Source organism: Pantherophis guttatus, chromosome 2, assembly GCF_059756535.1.
Source record: "Pantherophis guttatus breed Tessera chromosome 2, ASM5975653v1, whole genome shotgun sequence".
NCBI lineage: Eukaryota > Metazoa > Chordata > Lepidosauria > Squamata > Colubridae > Pantherophis > Pantherophis guttatus.
The window spans coordinates 157,694,040-157,718,614 of NC_142064.1; the positions used below are offsets into that span (position 1 = coordinate 157,694,040).

A 24,575-nucleotide genomic window follows, 5' to 3' on the forward strand; every position below is an offset into this window, starting at 1 on the left:
AACACCATCATTTTTTGAGTATCTATGAAAGAGGATAAATTCAAGGCAGAAATTTTACTGCAACATTATTAATAGCTGCGGCAACCGCAACAAATGCCACGGAAGCACAACGCAGTTATGAATACGAAATTGAATAAGAATTTAAAAGTTAGCAAGTTTGCTTCCACAGCAGTACAGTGAAAATCCAGCATTTGACCTTAATATTCAGGGAACCATAGGAATAATCCCATTGAAGAAATAACAGGTCTCACAATATACTTACTTAGCCTTTACAGATTTAGAACTGCATTCAGTACTGAGCGGCAAATGGCCGTGCATCCCTTAGAGCAAATCCCTATTTATTGCAGTAGTCCAGTTACCACCACAACCCAAGCAGATTCCATGGCAAAAGAATACTGCATTGTGCACCAACTCCCAACCCACTTCTGTATATAGGGATGCATAATGAAATGCCCAGGGGTGTCTCTGCCATCTTCCCTTCTCATTATTTGCAGGCAACAACAATGGAGCTGGGAAGAGTTGCTGGGAAGTGGTTTCTAGGGGTGGAGAGGAAACACAAGTTTAAGGGTCTCTGGGTCAACTATGCAGAAATGCAGAATCCATGCCGGCTGGGGAATTCTGGAAGTTGAAGTCCGCCCATTTTAACGTTACTGAGGATGAGAAACACTGTTCTGCAGTATTGGTTATTTATTAAGAAAGTGAAATTTTCTCACACAGTTGTGACACTGGCCTCATCCCTAGATTTCCGAAAGTTACCACCCTCCTATTTCATTTGAGAATAAAGCTCCCTGTTGATGAGAGGTAATGATTTTTCCTTCTATCCCTTTTCCTTCACTAAAGGGCTCAGACTGGAATCGGCGGGTTTGACAACTTCCACCTGTTTCCAGCTTAACGACACTGCTATTGGTACCAGTGCAGTGAACGAAAGTTTATATTTTAAAAGCAAGGTCTGTAGGCTATGCTGTGCATTAAGAAATCTGTTTTGAACATTTATTCCCTGCCAAATACACAGGAGCCGTGTACATCCAAATATCTTTGGCTCCTGAATGTCAATTCTGTGAGACAACAGGACCATGTCCCAAGCAAAGAAATAGTAACTCTAATGAAAGCAACAGAGAGGTTTTATTAAAAGGATGTCCCCTTGTATACCTCTTAGACAGAAGCTTCACCCATCAAATACTAATGTTCTGTTATGGTCATGGGCCTGGGTGTGGGTGTGGAGAAAGTGTGGCAGTGTTCTCTGGCAGCTTTGGGTTAGAGTACACAAAGATGAGTTTTCCCCACATGGCAGGATCAATGTTGCTCCCATCATTAGGGACTGGCTCTACCAGGAACTCCAGGCGGCATGAGGATACAGTTTGCGGGTTAGGCACTGCTAGCTGAGTCACGCGGTACAGGCAGACGTGAGCTTCCCCAAGCAGGAGAAGAGGCGCTTCAGAGTCTCTGATGCACGACCCAGTCCGGTGATGCACACGGAAGCAGGTGGCCTTGCTAGGAGGATAAGTCCAGCTCAAGGTGAGACTGACAGAGAGGTGTTCAGCTGAAGGCCGGTGCCAGTGGACATGGGAGGCATCCATGGGCAACATGGCGCTGGTAGCATTGGGAGTGGACTGTGAGCGCAGGGAGGCAGCATCCAGCACCTATAATGAAAAGCACAAGGGAGGGAAATGGTCACCAAGCAATTGGACAGATTCATAGCAGAGGACTGGAAAGCAGTGAGGAAATGAAGGGATAAAGAGGGGCCCTTAGGTAACCTGGATCAAGTAATCCTTGCCCCTAAGTTTCTTCTCAGAATAAGTGCTTGCAGGATCTGGCATGGTTTGCACTGACGGGGGTGGGGTGGGGTAGGGCAATGAAGGGATTAAAGTCTGAAGTGCATCTAGTAGCATCAACCAGACTCAGCAAACATAAGAGAGAATAACTTTGGTATAAACACCAAGAAGGAAGGAGTGTAGTGGACAAAGCAGCTGGGATGGCAACTTTTCAGCCATTCTGATGAGAAGCAAAAGCCTAGTGTGAAGCAACCGCTGGTTTGAAGAACAAGGGCCCAGACTGTAGAGTGTCTTCCCAGCCATATTGGATAACTAATGGAAAGTAGCTGACCCACCCACCCCCGCTTTGGAAGCTATTCATGGCAGTTCCCAATTGCTTTCCACAATGTCCTCACCCAGATCTTGCCCAGGCGGCAAGTGAAGGGCATCTCCTCCTGTCCAGGTTGACGACGGGACACAGTGAGGGAGAGTTCATCCAGGAAGCAATTCTGGAGCTCTAATTCATAGCATCTAGCAAGGGAGTAATGGGAAAGGTGAGACACAGTGGCTGGTGTGCTATTACTAAGTCCATCCTGACCGTCCACAATGCTTCTGCCAACCAGGCACAAGGGCTAACCTTTTGACCCTCCTTTCCATCATCCACATGCGTGGTGCTGAATGGGTAAAGATGACAGCAGGCTCCCCTCTACAGGGGAGCATATGATATAATGCCACAGAACAAGGGGAGAGTAGTAACAATAGGTAGCTGCTGCCACATATGAAACAGTTTCATTAGAGAAAATGAGCGGCGACAACATTCTGCACATTTAGCATTCACTCACCGATTTTGCCAGCCATGTTCCCCACACTGCTCGCATCCTCTGAGTAACCGGGCGAGGTCGGGAGGAGGTGTGTGAAGCAAGGAGGGCGTATGTCGTGTTGGTTCTGCTGCAGAAGAAACATCCAACAGAGCAGGGGAAAGAAATGAGCCAGCAAAACCTGGAAGTCACATCTGCTAGGCCACTTCAAGGACGCTGTAAGCATCCATGCAAGGAGTCCTCAAGACAAAAGGCCTTACCTGATAAAGTAGATGCCCCCCTGTCAGGGCGCGACCATGATTCTCGGGTGGTGAGCAAAGGCGCCAGAGCCGCGTCATGGAAATGGGACTCGTGTTTAAAAATCAAGGCCAGGAATAACCGTGAGGGTGCTGGCATCTGGAATGAGAATAGCCTGGTAACCCCCAAGCCCCAGACAGGGAAAGAGACAGAGAATACATCGTCACTGGCAATTCTGGGCCATGAGGTAGCACAGCACCATCTCAAAATGAAAAGGTCTTGAAGTTCCCAGACCAATGACCTCTACCCCACCTGCTCCACTTTGCACAAGGGACAGAATAACGTAACGGAGGTTCAGATGAGCAATGAAGGGACGGGCCAAGTGGTTATGCCTTCCCAAGGACCTCAAAGTTAACCGTGCGACCTTCTGAAGCAGGGAGCTGAAATTAAAAAGGCCTCTGTAACTACGAAGATGGTTCCATAGGTAGGCCTGGCTCCATGCCATCTAGGGCTTTACAGGTCTTAGCCAACACCTTGAATATGCTTTGTAACAACCACACCAAACTATTGGTTCACCCTTGGACATTATGCTCTTTGAGACACAGTCACTTTATTTTGCCTACATACTGTAAAAACCTTGATGAGTTCCACCCAGTACTTTCTGCAGTTTTAATTAAATCATCCTCATGTTTTTATTCCCCTAAAATATGCCCACTCCAATTTTTCACTGGACAGCAGCTGTTCATTCCCTTCCATCTCTCTTCCTCTTCCTCCCTCCTTCTTTCCTTCCCCCAGGAACTGGGTCTATGCCTCCTCCCCCAGATTACAGGAGTAGTACAGAAGTACAGCAATTTTTGGAAACTGCTGCTGTTGCTAAAGACCTGGGGGGAAATTGGAACTTTATTATATATGTTGATTGCAGCGAGTATCCTGTATGTGCAAAAACGGAAAGATTCCCACTAATTAAGTATAAGTAAAAAAAAAGTTGAGGTTGTAATTGTGTTTGTACTTTACTAACTTGGAAGTTCCTATTTTTTATTTCTTTCTCCTTTCTAGTCCTCTCCCCATTTTCCTATTACCTTTACTTCTGTTTGTATTTTATATAAGATAAAGTTAATAAAAATTGATTTTAAAAATATGGAAAACTGCTGCTGTTGCCGCTGTGTTTTATGAGGGCGTTCATCTATTCCTGGCCATATCAAACACAGCCATGCCAATTTCTCCACTCCCTGTATAATCAAATCAGAGTTTACATTCATGTTTTCTTATTTTTCTTGTTTTCATTATTCAGGTCAGCCCCACCTCCTATGATCAAATCTATCCTGGGATCCCCACAGAATGAGATCTAATCCAATTTTATCCTCTCTTCAGAACAAGAACTGACTCTTAGCCTGAGGCATCCTGGACTGAAAAGCGCTTTGAGGGAAAGAGGGAATGAGACATTCTCCACAGAGAACACTCCAAATTCTCTGTTCAGCAGCCAGAAAGGAGATACTCCACAGAACACACCCTGGTCTTGTAAACTCAAGAGTCTCTTTCTCAACAGGTGGCCCAGAGGCTTGGCTAGGACCATGTGTCCAGCCAATTCGAGGGATTAAGGGCAGCCCAGACAACATCGCAAAAGAATGTTTCTCAACAGATTCTAAAAATGCACGAGCAAAACAATGAGAAAGTCACCTCTCTCGGGGTTGCTCCATCTGTTTGTTCTTTGTGATCAGGGGCTTTTCAAAATGTGCAGGGTCAGTGAAGAAAAATCTACACAAACATCTCTCAAACACCTGACATTCTAGGGTTTTTTTTTAGCTGGGATGCGTACTAGCTTAGAACCAAAATAATGTCTGAGCTCCTAACAAGAGACACATCCGTGGTGGCGCAGTGGTTAGAGTGCAGTACTACAGGCTACTTCTGCTGACTGCCAGCTGCCAGCAATTTGGCAGATCAAATCCCACCAGGCTCAAGGTTGACTCAGCCTTCCAGCCTTCCGAGGTCGGTAAAATGAGGACCCAGATTGTTGGGGCCAATAGGCTGACTCGGTAAACCGCTTAGAGAGGGCTGTAAAAGCACTGTGAAGCGGTATATAAGTCTAAGTGCTATTGCTATTGCAATTTTGATTGCTTGGTAAAAGCAAGAGGGTGGGTATTTTGTGACTAAGGAGGAAAAAGCACAACTAGTATATGTTTTTCCTTTGCTTGCCTTGTGATTCTTTCATTCAGAAGGCCTGGAGAAACTTCTGCTCCAGTGTTGTCTTTGTGCCCTCCATACTTTGATGGGGACACAGTCGATAAAGAAAGTGGGTTCCACTCCTCACTTCCAAACAACCGGTCCCATCATTTCCCCCCTCCACCTGCTCCCACCCTAGTTCTGATTACCAGGTTGCTGATGGAGAGCCAGAGCTGCAGCATACTGGACGTGAGGCAGCTCCACCAATCAAAGGGACACATCCGGCAGTGAGGAATCCAGGCAATCCAGGCCCCAGCCCAGCTCTTCTAATGATTGACGGCCTCTTCCTTAAGCCTCAGAAAGGGTGAAAAATATGAATTCTTCACCTTTTCTAGTTGTGGGAATGCAGGTAACCCTCGACTTACAACCTTTCACTTAGGGACCATCTGAAGTTACATGGCACTGAAAAAGTGACTTATGACCATTTTTCACACGCACGACCATTGCAGCATCCCCCGTGATCACATGATCAAAATTCAGGGGCTCGGCAACTGGCATGCATTTATGGCAATTGCATGTTCTCACAGTTATGTGGTCACCATTTGGAACCTTCCCAGCCACCTTTCAACAAGCAAAGTCGATGGGGAAGTCAGATTCGCGTAATGACCGCATGATTCGCTTAACAACTGCAGTGATTCGCTTAACAAAAAGGGTCATAATTTTTTTTTTAATTTATTTTATTAAATTTGTATACCGCCCTTCTCCTGCTGGACTCAGGGCGGTGCACAGCCAAAATAAAAAACATCCCAATACAAAATTTAAAATTTGTTAAAAGTATTACACAACTTTGGCCCCAAATTTAAAACATCCCAACATCAAAATGAGGCAAAACTCACTTAACAACTCTTGCTTAGTAACGAAACTTTTTGGGCTCAGTTGTGATTTTAAGTCAAGGATGAGCCACAGCGGCGCAGTGGTTAAGAGGGCAGTACTGCAGGCTACTTCTGCTGACTGCCAGCTGCCTGCAATTTGGTAGTTCAAATCTCACCAGGCTCAAGGTTGACTCAGCCTTCCATCCTTCTGAGGTAGGTAAAATGAGGACCCAGGTTGTTGGGGACAATAGGCTGACTCTGTAAACCGCTTAGAGAGGGCTGTAAAGCACTGTAAAACGATATATAAGTCTAAGTGCTATTACTATTGTTATTACAGTTGTAAGTGTGTAAAATGAGAAGCACCCTCTCTTGCCTGTGTAAGGCTCCTTTTGCTCTCAAAGAAACGGTGGGATCAGCAGCTCGAAGAAAGGCAGCCTTGCCTTCAACTGCACTGGAAGAGAATTTGTCTTTGAGCAGCCATCAATCAGGTTTGCCAACTTAAAGCAGATTTGGCTAGTTGGAAGAAAGGAGAGAAGCCCAAAGACTTAAATTGGAGAGCACAGCTTTCTTCTTCTTAGTTTAAAGTAGGTGTGTGCACATAAGCAGATGACACAAGAGAACACTAACAGGATAGTTAAATGTTTTGATGACCTATGAAAGGTAATATTCTAAGGGATATACATCAAAAGCTGCTTCAGCAAGAGGCCATTTATAGTCAGAAAAATGATTCAGGAGCTCCCTTGGTTATCATACTTGGCCAACACGGTTCATTGCATTGCTGTCCTGAAAATGCTACACTTTGGGGAAAGGACAAGACGTCTCTGGAGGATTCTGCTTAGCTAACATCCCTGAGGTCACCGTCTCCATCACCATCCCTGTGACTCAAAAGAAGCCCAAAGTGAGGAGTCTGTTTAATGGCATAGGCCAGGGGTGGGCAATTGTGGCTCTTTTACAACCTGTGGACTTCAACTCCCATGTTGTAAAAGAGCCACAATTGCCCACCCCTGGCATAGGCTCACCCTGTGTTTTGCCGTCCTGCATAGTTAGGCCTCAAATAGCACTTAGAGGAGAAGCCTTTGAGTCTCCAGAGGAAATGACAGTAGGCCTTTGGAGCTCTGAAGAAAGGAGCACAGGCAACAGGTGGACATCTGGTCTTCCTCACAGATGTTCAACACCATAAAGCCTTTTGGAATCACTGGTCATAATTTAATGCAGAAACTCTATTGGAAATGTTTCATTTTTAGAGCCCAGAAAGAGGATGGCAGGCCAGATGCTTGCCCCTGAATTTCCTTCCTTCAGTAATAGCTATGCAGATGGCATCTCTTCCACAAGCCACAATCATAACTATTGGCCAATTGGTTGCAGAAAATTAGTTTTTCATCCATCCTGGCCCTCTGCTGACAGAAAACTTTGTTTTTGAGTGGACCTCCCTATGCAAATCTCGCAAAGCCACATTCGTGCATTGTTGAGATGGGATGACTGTTGTAGAGCTGCATCCCTGAGCTAAGGGGGTCTTGTAGGAGGGAGGAGTGCCCAGAAAGAGAGAGAAGGACTTTGGAGACTGATCTTGTAAATCCAACTGGAGAGTATCAAGGTTTGAGAAAGGCATAAACGCTACCTGGGATTTTGCCCCCCCCCGCTCCCCACCCCCCCCCGGGCAGCACTCACCTGGCTGTGATGTGATCAGCCTTGGGCGGAATAGCCCCCTCCAGCAGCAAGGAGCTTCCCCCACACCAGGCTTCTTGCAGGCAGCACCGGGTCCTCACCCAGCCCCTGTCAGGCATTGTGTGGCTGCCATATATTGGCTGGATCTCTTGAGCACTTAAATTGTACCACGGCTCTGTCCTTGTCTCCTGAGGAAAGGAAAGAGCCACTGCAGGCTGAGTTGGGACATCTTGACTTCCAAAGCATGTTGCCCACAGTAAGGACTGCTCTTGCACACCCAAGGGCCATTTGCAATGGGAAACCCCAAACATTTTAATAGCCCTTGAAGATGCGACTTTCAGTACACAGGCCCTCTTTCCCTGCCCAAAAGCAGCACACTTTCAACACCAGACACACCCTTCCACTTTCTAAGTAAGCCTCTTCTTTCCAAAAGTAATGACAATATAGAGAGGCTCCCTCCAGCTCATCAAGCACTTTAACAGTAACAGAGTTGGAAGGGACTTTGGAGGTCCTCTAGTCCAACCCCCTGCTCACACAGGAGACCTATACTAGGGATTTGAACCGCCGAACTGCCAACCTTTCTGATTGACAAGCTCAGCATCTTAGCCACTGAGCCACCTAGCCAAAGCCTAGCTTTGACACACATCATTCTCAAAAAGGGGGGAAATGGCTATTCCAAAGGCTGTCTCATTTTCTATCCGCACTTGAAATACAGTGAAGTTATAAGACGCAGAAGCTGAAATCCTAGAGCAACATTCATGGAGGTTCAAGGAAAACTGTTGGAAAATAAGTCTGCACGGGAGAATCCTAGAAAAAGATTCAAGACCAATAACTAGTCACAGAACTCCTTTGCAGAAAATCTCCTAAAGTCCTCTATGATTTTTGGAAGACAGCGATGGCCTTGACCTCTGCATGATCCCACTAATCCATCGGGCGGTCATGGAAGGGTTGCTCTGGCCCTGAGAGGGTTAAGGAAAAGGATTGACAGTACTACCTTCTGCCCGCTCATTCCCAGCTCCATTCCTCCTCCCCAAAGTGTCCCTTTTCCATGTTCTCCTACCTGTCCGTAACTGAAGTGTCGATTACCCACACCCAGACTGAAGCTGGTGCAAAAGGGGAGGGAGACAATGCGGTGAATAGATAGTAGCTGCGATAGGAGGGCCCAGAATCTACAAGAAGGAAAGAGGGTGTCATGGAAACAGTCTTTGCATAACCTCACAAGCCCAGAGTCCACCGCATCAAGAACCTGAGGTGGCAAAGAGAGAGAAATGACTATATCCCCATGGGTCTGAAAGTTTTCGCCCGTTAGGCCTGCTCAGCCCAGAGCCCCAAAGAGATAATCTCGTCATTGGGGGCTCCTGAAGGCCACCCCTAGAAGAAAGTCCTTCCCCACATAGGCCTTACTTATCCTCATTGTTCAGGAAGTCTCTTGGGCCCAGGTGCTCATATACCCAGCCAGGTGCAAAGAGGGCCACCGAAAGACCCTGCTCCCGAATCATCTGCAGTGACTGAAGAGACACAAAGAATAAAAGATTTATTCGCCATTTTTCTACTATGGGGATTTAGAGCATGGCTGCTTCGGGGCTTCAAAGAAAACCGCTTCCTTCCCCAAGGACAAATATCTTGGCAGGCTGTCCTAGCAGGGTCACTTATGCAAAACGTGACGGGCTTTTGAGTCGCTTCTGGTGGTTCCCAGAGCAAATCAGAATAAACGTTGATCTATCGTGCCTGGCGTAGCCAATGCCTGCAAGGCAGCCTCCCATTGTTCTGGGTGCCCACCAGCCTACCTTCTTGGTATCAAAGCCACTGCTCACAACATCGCCTCGTCCAAACACATCAACGCCCACATAGACATCAGTCTGCCGACTATTGGCCACCTCTCTAGTCCGCAGCAGATGTACCTCTTTCCAGTTGTAATTGGTGAAGAAGCCATCACAAGCATCAAAATAAACTCTGCAAATACACAAGCAAGGGAGGCAAATTAGAGCCAGCCTTGCCAACCAAGGCATACACCCCATTTAGGGGTCTCCAGGAAAAACTCCCCATGTCTCATCATTTAATATGACCAGAAAGCTCCCACTCAGTTTTCTCCAACTTGATGCCTTCCAGGTTTCTCTACAAATCCAGCTTGAATAGACACTTTCTATGATTTCCAAACCAAGCCAATATGGACAGCACCAGACGAGGAATATATTTTCCATCTTCATGATTTTTTGTAGCCCAAGCCTGCTAATTTCTCTACTGAAGCAATTATGGCCAAGGCCAAAAAAACACTTCCACTGGCTAATTCCATGGTTCTTTGTTCATTCCCAAATGGATATGACCGCCCCCTTTTCCCCCCAGGATTTGGGAAGGCAGACCATCATGCATTAATCCCCAATCATTAGAACAAGTCCCATATGACTTTCACCAGTTTTTTTTTATTCCTTGCTAAGCACAGGAGTTATTTTAGGGCTCAAACATTTAGAGTTTGCATTGACATTCATATTTTGGCCTTCTTTCAAATAACAAAATTAATCTCCTGCTCCATCTTCAAAACCACCTTTCTGACTTGTTTGGTTAGAAGATTTACCCAAAGCAGTTTCATGTTAGCAATCCACTTATTGGCTCTTGTAAGTGCCACCACATTCCATGTGATGCAATTATTGACTTTATGACTATGCCACCACAATTGTGTGACTAGTATTTCAAGAAGATGCTATATGAGAGTGGAAGTTCAGTAGGGTTGCACAAAGTACTTTTAGCTTGAGGGCCCTGCTCGCCTTCCTCTTCTCGGCTTTTTTGGAGAAAGAGAAAGAGAGAAAGAGAAAGAGAGAGAGAGAGAGAGAGAGAAAGAGAGAGATCTGAAAGGAAGTTAATGCAGGACTCACTTGTTTAGTTCATTGAGCTCATTCTGCCACTTGAGCTCTCCATTCTTCAGGACACTGTCATACCACAACACTTTTCCTCCAGGTACCAGTCTGTGCACCTCAGCTGTCAGAAACTGCAAGAAATGGGGCATCTTCTGAGCTGCTGAAACCTGCCAGAAAAGTTAAAACACAGTCACTCTGCTTTGCAAACCATCAATCAATCATACCTTGCACTTTTCAAACCATGGATTGCAACAGAATGCCATACCTCCCTACATAAAAGTACATCCATCATCTGTAGGAGTTGTCCTTAAACTTTTAAAGTCCATGGAATATCAGACAATCTATATGATTTTAATGAGGAACATTTATGACTGTTTCTTAAAAAAAGAAAAGGGAGTATTGAAGTAAAAAGCATGGTTTATGACTTTGCGTCCAACAATATTATTTCATCAATACATGGCAAGAGATTTATTCAAGTCTTAAAAATGACAGAACATTCAGTCTACTTGAATATTTCTTTTTAATTACAGCGAGTGCTGAAAATCAGTTTTTACTTTACTTAAGTGACTTTTCACATAAAATATCTTTGGGAGGATGGAACTACCCTCCAAAAGCCTTCTAGTAATGAACATTCAGGTTTCAGTGTGACTGAAAGATATCTGCCCCCATCTCCTCTTTATTTGCGGTAAGGAAGGGATATGGCTAAGGAAATGGAATGGATTCTAAATTTATTTATTTATTTATTTATAAATTTATTGATTTAAATATACTGTGTGCGTGTGAATCTTGGAAACAAGTTACCAAGTTGTTGATATCCTGCAGAAAATAGTTCAAGAAGCAGTGCTACACAGAATACATGAATATGTAAAATGCACATTCCATTCACCACGGAGCTTGTTTTCACCCAAACTATCTCCATTAAAGGAAAAGATTTGAAGGAAAGAATTCTCATGAATGAAAGCGAAAAGAATTCTGCTGGCTTGCGAAAGAAGGTGACTGTGGTGAGCAGATTTTTTTTAAAAAAAGAGAATGAATGAAAATTGAATGAATTAAACGTCAACCTATGCATGAAAAAAAGACAAGTAGTACCCCTAAAGCAAGCTGGAGAGGTGTCCTCATTACTTCATGGGTGGGGAAAAAATAAATACCTCAGATTTAAAGAAGCACCATTTTGAGCTAAATGAGGAATGCATAGTTCCTCACAATCACCACACACAGGACTTGTTTGTTTGGTACCTCTAAAACACTTTTAAAATTTGCCACCAAAGTGCCATTTTTAATTACATAGGATGAGAAAATTTTTGAATTTATGGGGAATAAACATATTAATCAAATGTAATTATATTGACATTCAATTAAATCTCAACATAATCAAACCAAGTTTTGGACTTGGCCCCTACACCTTCTTTGTCCTGACCATCCCTGCTTTTGGGGAAAAGAATATCAATGGCCAAATATACTCCTTGCCCTCTTCTAAATATCAATCCTCTGATTTAAGTTCAGAAACTTCCCTTGTGATTGTTTCTAAACCTCATCTCAGCTTTTGTTTTTCATTTAAGAAAATAGTGAAAAAGCAACTTGCCTCTTGATACATTGTTCCCTTTCTAGGTGTCCATTGGGAGGGGGCCATCAAAAAATTCAAAATGGCAATCACACCCATGATTGATGTTTGCTCACTTCAATCACTTATTCATAGCTATTATCTTAACTACCCTCTGCAAACAAGCCTGACTTCTTTAGTGTGACACATGGACATCCACACAATAAACTTCATTCCACAGACACTCATGTCCACTCACAAGACTTCCAGTCTGGAAGAATCTGATTTCACTTCTTTACATTTTTCCTCTTGATCAGCGGTCACCAACCAGTGGTCCGTGAACCACTGGTGGTCCGTGAGAAAATTTTGGAGGTCTGCAGAAAAATTATTTGCATTTTTATATTGCACTAAATACTATTTATCTTTTTTTTAAAAAATCGTATTAGTGGTCCGTGGGATTTAAAATTATGAATTTAGTGGTCCCTGAGGTCTGAAAGGTTGGCGACCCCTGCTCATTTTCTTGAACCCAAGGCCATCTGCCTTGCTGTCCTCAGTACTGCTCCACTTGTGAGCCTCAGCTTTGGTTTCTATTGGGATGTCTTCCCTCTGGAACTCCTAATTCCCTCCTCCCCAAGATTCAGTGACCTCAACCTTGCTAGCCTTCAATTAAACCTCCAGGACTGGCTTCTCCCCAGACCAACCACTGGGTCAAGGCAGTGGATGAAATGATTTTGAGCTGAATGATTATGAACTGGCCTCAACTGCATCAGGTCTTTTTTTGTTTGTTTTTTTCTTTTTTTACAGAATGTGGTATTGGCTGTAATCCTATGCTATCCCCCAGAGTTATAATTTGTGGGTTGGGCAGCCATTTAAATTGATTTAATAATAGATAAATAAGAAAGTATGCCATAACTAGTTCTAAAACACATAAAGAGCAAGTTAAACCAACATCCTGCTTAAGCAGCTGAAAAAGAGGTGCTTCACAGGAATTAGGGCAAGAAGAATCTGGAGGCGGGCTTTTTCTACTGGAAGTCCCAAATCCTTTGCAACACACTGTCTCCCAAACTCCAGATCGCCTGTATACCTTTAGTCTTTGGGAATTCAATTTTCCTAGGAACATTTGAGGCCTGAGGCATCAGTTCCCGGTTGGGGATGCTGATTCATAATAAAGTTTTATATCTTTCTCTTAACAATGGGTACTTTATGTTATTTTTAATTTGACGTAAATGGGCAGAATACAAATAATGAAAAATATATAAACATGGAAGTCCATATATAGCAGTCAAAATGGTAAAAAGCTTTAACCAGTCGCAAAATGAAACGCCCACCGCCCTCAAACTCTTTTGATTATTGTTACTTTTAGTTTTTGTACAAGCTGGAGGATGAATTGGTTTCTCCCCTTTATCTCTTGCAGACACCAGGATCTTTAAAGAATCAAGGCTGGATCTGACAAGAGAGAATCTATCTACTCTATATAGAATGTATCTATGGTTGTTTAATATAACTTATTTTTCAGAGTATAAGACGCACCTTTTTCCCCCTTAAAGGGGGTGAAAATTTAGGCGCTTCTTATACACCGAATGTAGCCCCGCCCACCCACTGGCCCCCACCCTTTGGCTTCTGCCTCCCAGCAGTTTACCTCCTTGCAGCAAGCAGCAAGAAGAAACAGCTCGTTTCAGCTTCAGCACAGCCTAATTAGCACAAGTTGATTGGATCAGCCTCCCAACTCTTAGTTGTTTTGCTCTCAGCTGTTTTGCACAGGCCTCTGCTACTTGCTGCAAGGAGGTAAATTGCTGGGAGCAAATCTTTTTTTCTTTGCTAATCAAGCTATGCTGAAAACGAAAATGAAAGTAAATCAGGCTATTTGCTGTTTGCTGCAACGAGGCAAAATTGCTAGGAGGCAGAGGCAGATTTCTTTTTCTTGTTTTACTCACCAAAAAAGGTAGGTGTGTCTTATAGTCCGGAGCGTCTTATACTCCGAAAAATACGGTAGACATTATGCCTATAGGAATGCAGATCCTACAAGTTTCAGGAACAGCTGTGAGGCTCCATCCTGGCTTAGGCCAGCATAGATCCAGGTGTACAGGGAGGGGACAAGCAGGAAGCAAATCTGACTTACACTCAAAGGGTTTTCAATGTTGATCAACCAGCCATCAAAACAATAAAACTCTGCGATTGCAGCCAGCTGCTTAGCCACCGCAAGATACGCTTCCTCCTCGCCTGCCAGAAATGATTCGCACGTCTTCTCCCCCTCCGTCCACTCTGTGATGAACGTTCCTGCAAGCAAGAGAGGCAACAGAGCAGACATTGACTCTCTGAGCTTCTGTCTGCTTCAAAATTTCTCTGACCAGGCCAGCAGGGAGTCAGCACTGATCCTAAAGAAGGAATATCAACCAAAGAGAGGTTAAAGAATAAAATAAGAGAGCCTAGCTGCATAGAAGTGACCAGATCCAGTATTTTGCTCACCACCAGAGGCCAACTAAATCCTTCTGGAAAATCCACAGAACATAAAAGTGACACCAAGCTAGATGTTGGAAAAGTCAGAAATAGTCTCTGCCATTAAGCAAAGCCAAACAAGAGAGATGCTATCAGAAAAATGGGGGATACAGGGAATTCCATTTGGCTTCTGCAATTAACAGGTGAAATCCAGTTGTTAATGAAAAAACTCCTAAGGGAGCATGGCAGCTGGGCCCCCCCTTGCTTCAGGTGGAATGTATCCCATACCACAATTCCTGGATTTGAAACTATTCCCTATGGAGACTAATCCAATTATTTTTTTAAATTGCGTAAATAATCATTATATATACAAAATGGGAGCTTTTTCCCTGGGAGTTCAAGGTGGGTTATCTGGTTATCTCCTCTCATCTTATCTCAATAACTCTCAGATTGGGTTGAGAGAGTAACAGGTTTTAGACATTCAGTGAGTTTCTGTGGCTGAAGATGAGCTTGAATTCAGGACTACCCAGTCCTAATCCAGGACTTTGACCAGGGCCAATGACAATTCCCATGTTTTGCAGGAACTTCCAGAAAGAGGAAAGAGTAATACCCTGTTTTCCTGAAAATAAGACATCCCCTGATAATAAGCCCAATCGGGCTTTTGAGCGCATGTGTTAAAATAAGCCTCCCCCCGAAAATAAGCCCTCCCTGAAAATATTTAAACGCAGAGCTGGAAATCAGGTAAGACAGCAAGAGGAGCCCCATCTTGCTCCACACGCCCCAAAATAATAAGACCTCCCCAAAAATAAGGCCAAGCGCTTATTTCGGGGTTCAACAAAATATAAGACAGGGTCTTATTTTCGGGAAAACACAGGTAGGAATACATCCATCCAGCAACAACTAACAGCACAATGCCAAAAACACAATTAATGGGCAGGAGAGTGATTCCATTGCTCCAGAAATGGAGCCCTCCATCTCAGAAGGAAGAAGGACAGGGAAAGATTCCAGAACACGAGTATCTCCATCTTTACTCCATGCACTAAATATGTCACTTTTCAGAGAAGGACTCTGCTCAGGCCAGCCACCATCTCCTTAAACCTACCTAGCATGAGGACACCGTTGCGGTGAGCAGCGTTAGTCCATACCACCGGGGGGATGGTGACCAAGTGATGACTGAAGTAAACAAAAATGTCAATGTAGCACCAGTGGTAAAACACGTAGGGGTCACGCACCTTCGAGCCCTGGATGAACCTGCAGAGGCACCGGGGAGGTGGGTGGGGGAGACAACAATGACAAAGAGAGAAAAAATTAGCAAAGGCCGAAAGGAGTTTCAATGCATTCAGCTTTGCACCCAACAGGCCAAAGTTACACCGAGTACTTTATCACTCTGTTCAGCCTACTCAAACCAGCCAAAGCTGTTTATCATTTATTTTTACTCCACCTAAAGCAAGGGAGCCCAGTTGCCATGCTCCCTTAGGAGGTTTTACATTAACAACTGGATTTCCCCTGTTAATTGCAGAAGCCAAATGGAATTCCCTGTTCCCTTTTAGCGCAAGCATTCCAAAGCCAATTTCAAGGAGTACAGGAAGCCAATAAAACAAGAGATTGTTTTGAATGACACATAATACAGCTAATGAAACTACTTGGGGACCAGATCCCTTGAGTGGAGCACAGATGCCAGAAAGCAGACTGGGTGGGGGAGGGGAGATAGGGGGGAGGGCAAAACTCTTGAATCATTTTAGAACCTCGCTGTACTTTTCACCATAGATCACTCCAGACTAGAGAATCCCTACCAACATCTCTACAAAGTTACAGCCCTGTGGAGGCGGTTTTCACATATATTTTTTTTAAAAATACAAAACCTACTATTTTCCCCAGCCATCCCCACAATCAGGTTGCAGAGGTGTGGACTTCAGCACCCGGAATTCCTAGGCCGGGGGTCAGCAACCTGCACCTCTGGAGCCGCATGTGGCTCTTTCACCCCTCTGCTGCGTCTCCCTGTCACTCAAAATATGCATCACAACCGCCAATGTGCAACACCTGCCGGCACGTGATTTATTGAGCTTTTCAACCCCGGGTAGGCCAACCATGGATAAATCCAAGAAAAGAAAAGTTTCAGAAGAAAACAGAACCTTTAATTCAACTACATAAGCTAGTTTTGTGGCCACTCAAGAAATAGTGAGGCATGGGAACGGTTTTGTGGCTCCCAGTGTGTTCTTTTCTGTGGGAAACAGATCCAAATGGCTCTTTGAGTGTTGAAAGTTGCAGACCCCTGTCCTAGGCCAACATAACATTGCTGAACATTCTTGGAATTAAAATCAGGATGCGCATAGGAAGATATCAGGTTGGAAAAGTCTAACTGACATCACCACTGATGTCACACATAGTTCGGCTTTAAAAATGTAATCTGAGCAGCTTTTTTTCAAACCTCTACCTGAACACTCCTCCTGCACATTCCATTTTCAATATGAAGGTAATAATATTTTCCTGGACCACTGTCTCAATTATAAGACTATAATGTTATAAGATTATATGAAAAGCTTTGATGAGTCTTGATTTGAAAGCTGCATCTGGCCAGTCCAACTAACCAGGAATCCCTGGCAGGTGAGCAAATGAAATCCTATCCGGGATAGCCAGGAGGTATGGAATGGTCCCAGCAACTTTAGCAGAGAAACAGTTACAAAGCCTGCTTCATTCTCCACCTGTCTTCAAGATAGCCTCCCTTCATGTCATGGCAGACCAGTGTGCGGGGCCGGTGGCTCTCAAGAGGGGGCTGGCGTTTAGCCAACGGTTCAGTAGACACATTGAAAGCATCATCCTTGGTGGGTTTCCAAGCAAGCAGCTCTTCCAATCCAGATAGGTAGAAGCTGATTGGTTCAGTGGTGTGCCTGTCGTATTGCCTGGCTGGAAAGAGAAGTTCAGAGGTTACGGTTTCAAGCAGAGAAGTATTCTGGTTCCCTGGGAGTGAAAATGCAAGCCACCCAACAGCAAATCTTACCAGGGAGTGGATCAGGAGCAAAATTGACCACTCTATGGTGAACGGAAGATCTCTGACTCTCCATATCCTGCTGCAAACTGAAAAAAAAAAGAAAAAAAGAATCAGAAGGATCATAGAAATATAGAATTGCATATAACCTCAGAGGTCATCTATTCCAGCTCTCTACTTTAGACAGACACCTATCCATCCTTCTGTTTGAAGACTTCATTTAGAAGTCTAGATGTTCATTAGAAGAATATCATACCAATGGCAGCCTGTTCCATTGGCTGACACTCTTAACAACAGGAAATTCTTCTTAATACCTAATCTGAATCTACTTCCATGAAGCTTCAACACACTGATTCTGGTCCTGACCTCTAGGCTAACAGCAAACAGGTCATCTTCCTCCTTTCCATGACAATTTTTGATTATCTGAAGGCTTTTCGTGATGCTCTTTGTCTTACCTTCTGTGAACTAACTTCCTTCAAGCAGGTTTCACAGGACTTTGTTTCCAGTTTCCTCACTAATTTAGCAATCCTCCTCTAAACTTGGTCCAATTCCTCTATGCCTTTTTTGGATTGTGGTACCCAAAGCTAGACACAATATTTCAAATGGGGCCTGACTAAGACAGAGTAGAGATTACTTCTTGAGAATTGGATGTTTTGTTCCCATTAATACATCCCAAAAGAGCAATTTGCCTTGCTAAAAGTTCCCATCCTCACCCCTCAGATACTCTTCATACTGTGGGAAGACATCTTCATTACACAGATGGCCATATTTATTTATTTCTCTACACTCAACACTTTGCGTCCAGACACATTCAATAATATGTGTCTGGATACAAACAAAATTAGTACAAAATCATTAAACAGAAAAACATGCACAAAACCCCTTATTAGATAAAAAATAAACTATTTCTTTCAATACAATGATATAGAGATAGCCTGTATGAACAAACAAATAAATATTTGACTGTCACTGACAAGACACCAAAATAGGCAACTTTCTTGGTGGATAATTTGATGAACATAGTATTTCCAGTAAAATGCTATAAAAAGACTGAGTGTCTCCCCAGTGAAGGATTTATCTGAAGGATTATCTGAACAATTTAAATGCATAGGAACACATTTTCTGCAGAGATTGCTCTAGATTTAGATTCTGAAGAGACTGCAATAGAATTTGGCCTAGCAGAGAGACGAATTATAAACTGGATTCAGTTCTATAGCAATGTGACCCTGATGTGGGCAAAGATTTTGCCATAGAATTCAGGGCCTTATTTGCACCTCCAATCTCTAATCAGGGTCACGTCCCTGCTTGCAGATAGCCATGGGACAATCATTCTTGTCCATAGGAATGAAGAAAAACATCACAGACCTGTCTACAAGATCAGCAGGATTCAACATGAACCTGAAGACTTATGCCACTTTTAAAAAATATCAGCAAGCTGAATTGTGATCAGATTTGCAAGGCTCGCTGTATAAACCCATCAAGCAAACTATAAAGTAGCATCAGCAAAAATTATTAGAATATTTTTGCCAAGAAAGCAACAAGGGTGTGGTAGCTTTGTGGTCACCATTTCAAGTTCAACTGGATGGAGACTTTAATTAGCTTTTTTGATGCAAATAACAGGTGGAAGGAAAGAGTATCACTCATTAGCAGTCAACCAGATTGGCACAACAACCCTTACACTATAGCTGTGTGGTCTTTTCTGTTTCAGTGATAGGCTGAAACAGCATAACAGCAAAATGATGGGAAGGAGAGAAATTCTAAAGAAAAGTAATCACTCCCATGAAACGATTCCATGCCTTATCTTGGTTCATGATTCTTCCTTTTCTTCATTAAATTTGTTATCACAGTTAATTATATAAATAATAATATAAGTGAGTATTAATAAAAACATTAAATTATTATATATAAATATTAAATCATGTACTGATCAAGAATACTTGTAGGTCAGTATTGAAATGAGGGGTCATTGGTGCTCCCTAAGCTTGGTTGTTTTCTTGCAGACATTTCAGTGCTGATGAAGTTTCCTGGTTTGGGTAATGAAACATTTGTAAGAAAACAACCAAGCTTGGAGAGCACCAAGGACCTTGCATTAAATTTTACATAAAATATAAATGAACATAAGTATAAAATAGATAAATTTACTAAAATTGTGTTATATTATTAAGAGGAGGTACCCAGAGATGACAGATTCTAAGACCAGTCTTCTCCCCTTTGGGCTGTGGTGCTGCCCAGGTTAACCAGTTTGGGATGTCAAAACATCAAGGAAGGCAGGGCTTCAATTGTGCAGTTCTGACACAAGACTGAATTTCTTTTCTTTCTCTTTTTAAAATGCAGATGCCCCTGATGCCATGATTGGTAGATATTTTGCTTTGCAGCTGGTAATGCGCTAAAGAAGGAGGGTTGCAGAATTAAACCGATCACTCTGTGGATGCCATGACAGAGTCAGGATAAAAATCAAGAGTGGGAACAGATGATTTCAGGTCAATGTTGGTTTCGGCTGACTAAAAATGCTTTAATTTTGTGGTAGGCAAGTTCTACTTCATCATCCCAGGTTTCTGCAATTCCACTGTTTCTGGAATGCAATTCCACCTGTTTCCAATGTTGGGAACACTAAGATTATAATCTCTGCAGAGTTTCCTGCAAGGATGTTCTGCTGGATTTCGTGTGTCTCTCTCTTTCATCTGTATAAATAATGGTGATACAGGTAGTCCTTGACTTATGACCACTATTGGGACCAGAATTTCTGTTGCTAAGCAACGCAGTGAGTTGTGCCTGATTTTATTACCTTTTTTGCCATGGTATTAAGTGGAATCACTGCAGTTTTAAATAAATTGTGTGGTTGTTAAGAGAATCCAATTTCCTCCATTGATTTTGATTGTCAGCAGCTGGCTGGGAAGGTCACAAATGGCGATCATATGAATCTGGCATGCAGTAACAGTTATAAATACGTGTTCAAATTTTGATGTGACCATGGAGATACTATGATGATTGTTAAGTGCAAGCATTGAGTCACTTTCTCAGTACTTCAAATGGTTGCTAAACAGATGGTTGTAAATTGAGGACTACCTGTATAGACAAATCCTGCTGACTTAAGGATACATAGACTTAACTGGTTAAGCCACCATAGATGTGTGAGGGGGGAAGCTCCATCTGATCCTCTCAGCAACTAGGTAAGGCTGCCATTATTACAATATCAAGGTGCCTCTTAATACTGCCCCAAATTCTGAAAAGGATTCTGATGAATCCCTTTGAACCAGATTAGAACTGGCTTTTCTAAACGCCATTGGATGCTAAGAGCAGGCAAGACTTTATGGGATATCTGTGGTTCATGCAAAGCAGGTTCAGACATATTCTCCATCCTCAGTCGGGCGAAGGTGCTTTCCTAGCAAGGCCTTCAGCCTAAGCTGGGAGAATGAGGGGGCTGGATGCAGGACATCAAGAGATCACCAAGTGAAAGGAAGCAGAGTTATGCCAAGGGACCTGCCCATTCACAGCCCCTGTCAAAACTTAGAAATTCAGGATTCCCAAGTGACAGGACTCTGCTTCCAGACATGGGAAATAACATACACCAAGAGTTGAGAGAAACTTCTAACCCATCTCTGAAGACTCTAGGAAATACCCAGGCTTGCTTTCAGACTTCTGCCGCAGAGAAGCCATTTTTCCAGCCCAAATCTGGAAGGGCTAAAAAGGGAGTTTCCAATCAGCCAGTGAAGCTCACCAGGCAAGCCGCATTCCCCACCCCCCCACCCCGTGTCTCAGTTGCTTAAGAGCTTGTAGTCCTGCCCCCCCAAAATCAAGCACCTCAGGAAAGCAGGCAGCTTTCATGATGATCCAAATTGCCCAGGAATACGAGGTATATCCAGATACCACTCTAGATGATAGGGATAACAGAAAAAAATATATATGAAAGATTGTTGGAAGATATGATTCACTCTTCTCCCAAAAAAGGGAAAAGAAACTCAAAAAAAATATTAAAAGAGCAGGAAAATTCCCCTAAAAGAAAATAAGCAGAAACTCAGGCAGAAGTTTCAGCCCCCACCTTTGTCAATGGGCCATTAAGAAGCTGAAGCCACCCTATTTTCCACAACAAAGGAAGGACAAAAGTACAGGGGCCTGCAACATCCAAACAGGTATGGGACACAGAAAAAAGCAAACACCCAAAAAGAAATCAAGCCAAAGTAATTAGAATTTTAAACACATGAGAAAAGGAGATATTCACTAAAACACAGTAATAGCAAACTGATTAATTATAGGGAACGAACAACTACAAAGGGCTAGGAAAAACAGAGATTGGACTATAAAACAATTACTTATTTGCCAGATCCAGGACGGAAGAACCCAATCACAAAAAAGTAGGATTTAAACACCAATCACACACACAAATCAAAGGTTTCACATGCCAAATCAAAAGAATTTCAAAAGACTTTAAAGGGTCACATAGAAAATCAAAAGACCTTTTAGGATATAAAAAAGGGGTTATTCTTACAGTTCAAACAGGCTAGCCTCGGAACGCTGTGCTTGAATTTGTTTCTTGCCTGCCTTCCTATAAACAATGAACTAATTCTGCTCTCAAGCCTCTGACCTCCAATCATTTCGAAGTTATCTCCCAGCCGGGAGTTTTGAATTCAAGAAGGGAAAGCTCTGCCTTCCAACAATCCTTAAAGGGAAAGGCTTCTTTTTCCTTCCAACAGGAAACAGCTGGCATAGCCTTTGAGCGTGTGCAGAAGGCTCCTCTCTCCCCCCCCCCTTCTCTCTTTCTCTCTCTCTCCAGGGAAGAGCGCAACCATCACCCGAGCGACACGCTTTCCATTGGCACTGGCTTCAGGCTGCCCCGTTACAAAACCCCATCAGACTCCCAGCCGGCTCCCATTCCTTCCTTACCTTAGCCCAGACTTGAAGCGCCCCTTGGCGGAAGCCTGGTTCTCTTCCAGCCCTCGCCCGCTCTCTTCCTGGGCGCGCTTGGCCCCTCTCTGCCTTGCGTCTAGCTCACGGCCCTCCATTGCTGCCTCTCTCTGGCGGCTTCCTCCTCCTCCTCCTCCTCCTCCCGGTCACATGGAGCCACCTCCTATCCCCAGCCAATCCTCGCAGCTGCTCTCCGGGCAGTCCGTTTAAGCAGAGCCGAAGGGGCAACATACGCGTCCGCTGTCATCCGGAGCAAGCGCGCTGTTATAGTCGGCTACGATCGACCCTTTTCCGGAAAGAGGAAGGCGCCGGCCACTCTCAGAGGGAAAGAAAACCACGCCTTCCCATTTAAAAATCCCTCCAGAATTAACTATGAAGAGTGGCAATTAGGACAAAGGAGGATGCTCTCTGCCTATTCTCAGAGGCTCTGCCGCTTATTGGTCTTCTGAAGTAAAACATCGAATAATAGAATTGGAAAGGGATGTTGGGGGTCTTCTAACCCCAACCCCCTGCTCGAGCAGGAGAGCCTATACCTGCGGTCACCAACTGGTGGTCCATGAACCACTGGTGGTCCACAAGAAAATTTTGGTGGTCCACAGAAATATTATTTGCATTTTTTATATTGCACTAAATCAGGAGTCTTCAAACTACGTCCCCTGGTCAGATATGTGCAATGAACGCTCATGTTGCTGCAAAGTCTCCCCCTTTGGGGTCTTTTTGTGTGGGTCGGAGGTGGGCAGAAATTCCGACTTAGAGTCTGCTTCAGCCTCCTGGTGTGGGGCTTTGGGAGAAGGCTGGAGGTAAGTGCCGCTGGTGGCAAACAGCCAGAGGGCCTTGTTCTAGTGGGACTGCATCATGGCCTGGAACTGGCTGACCATCTCAGCCCGCTGAACCTCCAGGTGCCGGTACCTAGCCTTGCACTCCCACAGGTCTTCCCTCTGCTTGGAAAGCCTATGCTCCTAGTCCTCAATGAGGTGCTTCTGCTGAGCCGCCTCCTCGGTCAGATCCAATTAGAACTGAGCCAGCTATTTTGCCAACTCTTTCTCCTGGTGGCTGCACAGCTCCAACAACTGCTTCCTGTTGGGACCTAAGGAGCCCGGGCGGGCAGGCAAGGAGTGGCTGGGAGGGGAGAGGTGAGTAGAGGCCGGCGAGGCACCCCTCGATGTGAGTGACATCAAGTTGGCCACGCACATCCAGTCACATGACCACCTTGCCACGCCCACCCAGCCAGTTATTAGGCAGATCATATTAGTGGTCCACGGGATTTAAAATTATGAATTTAGTGGTTCCTGAGGTCCAAAAGGTTGGGGACCAGTAGCCTATACCCTTTCAGATAAATGGTTGGCCAATCTCTTTTTGAAAGCCTCCAGTGATCGAGCATCCACAACTTCAGAAGGCAAGTTGTTTCAAGCAATTTCAGGGGTTGAGTCCCAGCTGCCAAAAACCTGGGGGGGGGGATGTGTCACACGGGAAATTCTCCTGACCGTCAGGCTGATGGCTGGATGTACTTTTTTCCTTAATTCTGCTCGAAGGATCATCCTTCAGAAGCTTTCTACAATAATGTCTGGGTAAAACGCTTTATCTCTGGGACAAGCAGGCAGGCGAGCCTGTCATAGCATCGCTCAGAGCAGCAGGGTCAATAGCCATTTGCGTATAGTTCGAGGAATGTAGTTGTCGTACAGCACCTTAAGCTATACTGTAGTATATATATTAGGTGCAAGCATTTAATAAAGTCCATAAATATTTAATAAATGAACTAGTGCGCTGAAGTAACAAGGACCTCAGTAGTTATATATAATAGTAACTGCCCGATTTGTGTGCCTTTGCACTGTTTGCTTAAGAAAAGTTCAACAGCTGGCTCCACCAAAAAAAAAAAAAAAAACCACCAGACAGACCTCTTTGTCAGAAAGATCAAGGGAAGAATATTGGATTCCTGGATCTGCTCTCTGTCCCCACAGAAAAGAAAAATGGTTTTGTAAGTAAGTTACTGGAGAGAAATCAAATGAATCTGGTGCAGGCACCGGAATGCAATCTTCCTGAAGCTTTTTTTTTTTTTTTTTTTTTAATTTTGATTTATATGCCGCCCTTCTCCGAAGACTCAGGGCGGCTTACAATGTGCTCAGCAATAGCCTTCATCCTTTTGTATATTTATACAAAGTCAGCTTATTGCCCCCACAACTGGGTCCTCATTTCACCTACCTTAGAAAGGATGGAAGGCTGAGTCAACCTTGAGCCTTTGGCGAGATTCGAACCCTGCTTTGCAGGGAAGAATTTTAATACAAGAGACAGCATACTACATGCTGGATAATTTACTGATGCATAACATATCTCTCATTTTCATTGTTTATTAAAATAT

At 43.9% G+C, this 24,575-nt stretch overlaps 1 protein-coding gene across 1 annotated transcript; it reads right to left on the reverse strand.

Annotated features, from left to right (window-relative positions):
• Positions 1-1,103: 1,103 nt before the first annotated feature.
• Positions 1,104-22,521, reverse strand: ENGASE (endo-beta-N-acetylglucosaminidase). The gene is made up of 14 exons (XM_034412833.3): positions 22,199-22,521; positions 17,330-17,406; positions 17,034-17,235; positions 15,434-15,582; positions 14,015-14,172; positions 10,374-10,522; positions 9,291-9,456; positions 8,908-9,011; positions 8,564-8,672; positions 7,507-7,691; positions 2,830-2,981; positions 2,594-2,699; positions 2,168-2,282; positions 1,104-1,640 (listed from the first exon to the last, which is right to left on the reverse strand). The coding sequence occupies exons 1-14, from the start codon at positions 22,315-22,317 to the stop codon at positions 1,197-1,199; spliced, it is 2,235 nt and encodes a 744-aa protein (XP_034268724.2). The 5' UTR covers positions 22,318-22,521; the 3' UTR covers positions 1,104-1,196.
• Between the last annotated feature and the right edge of the window lie 2,054 nt (positions 22,522-24,575).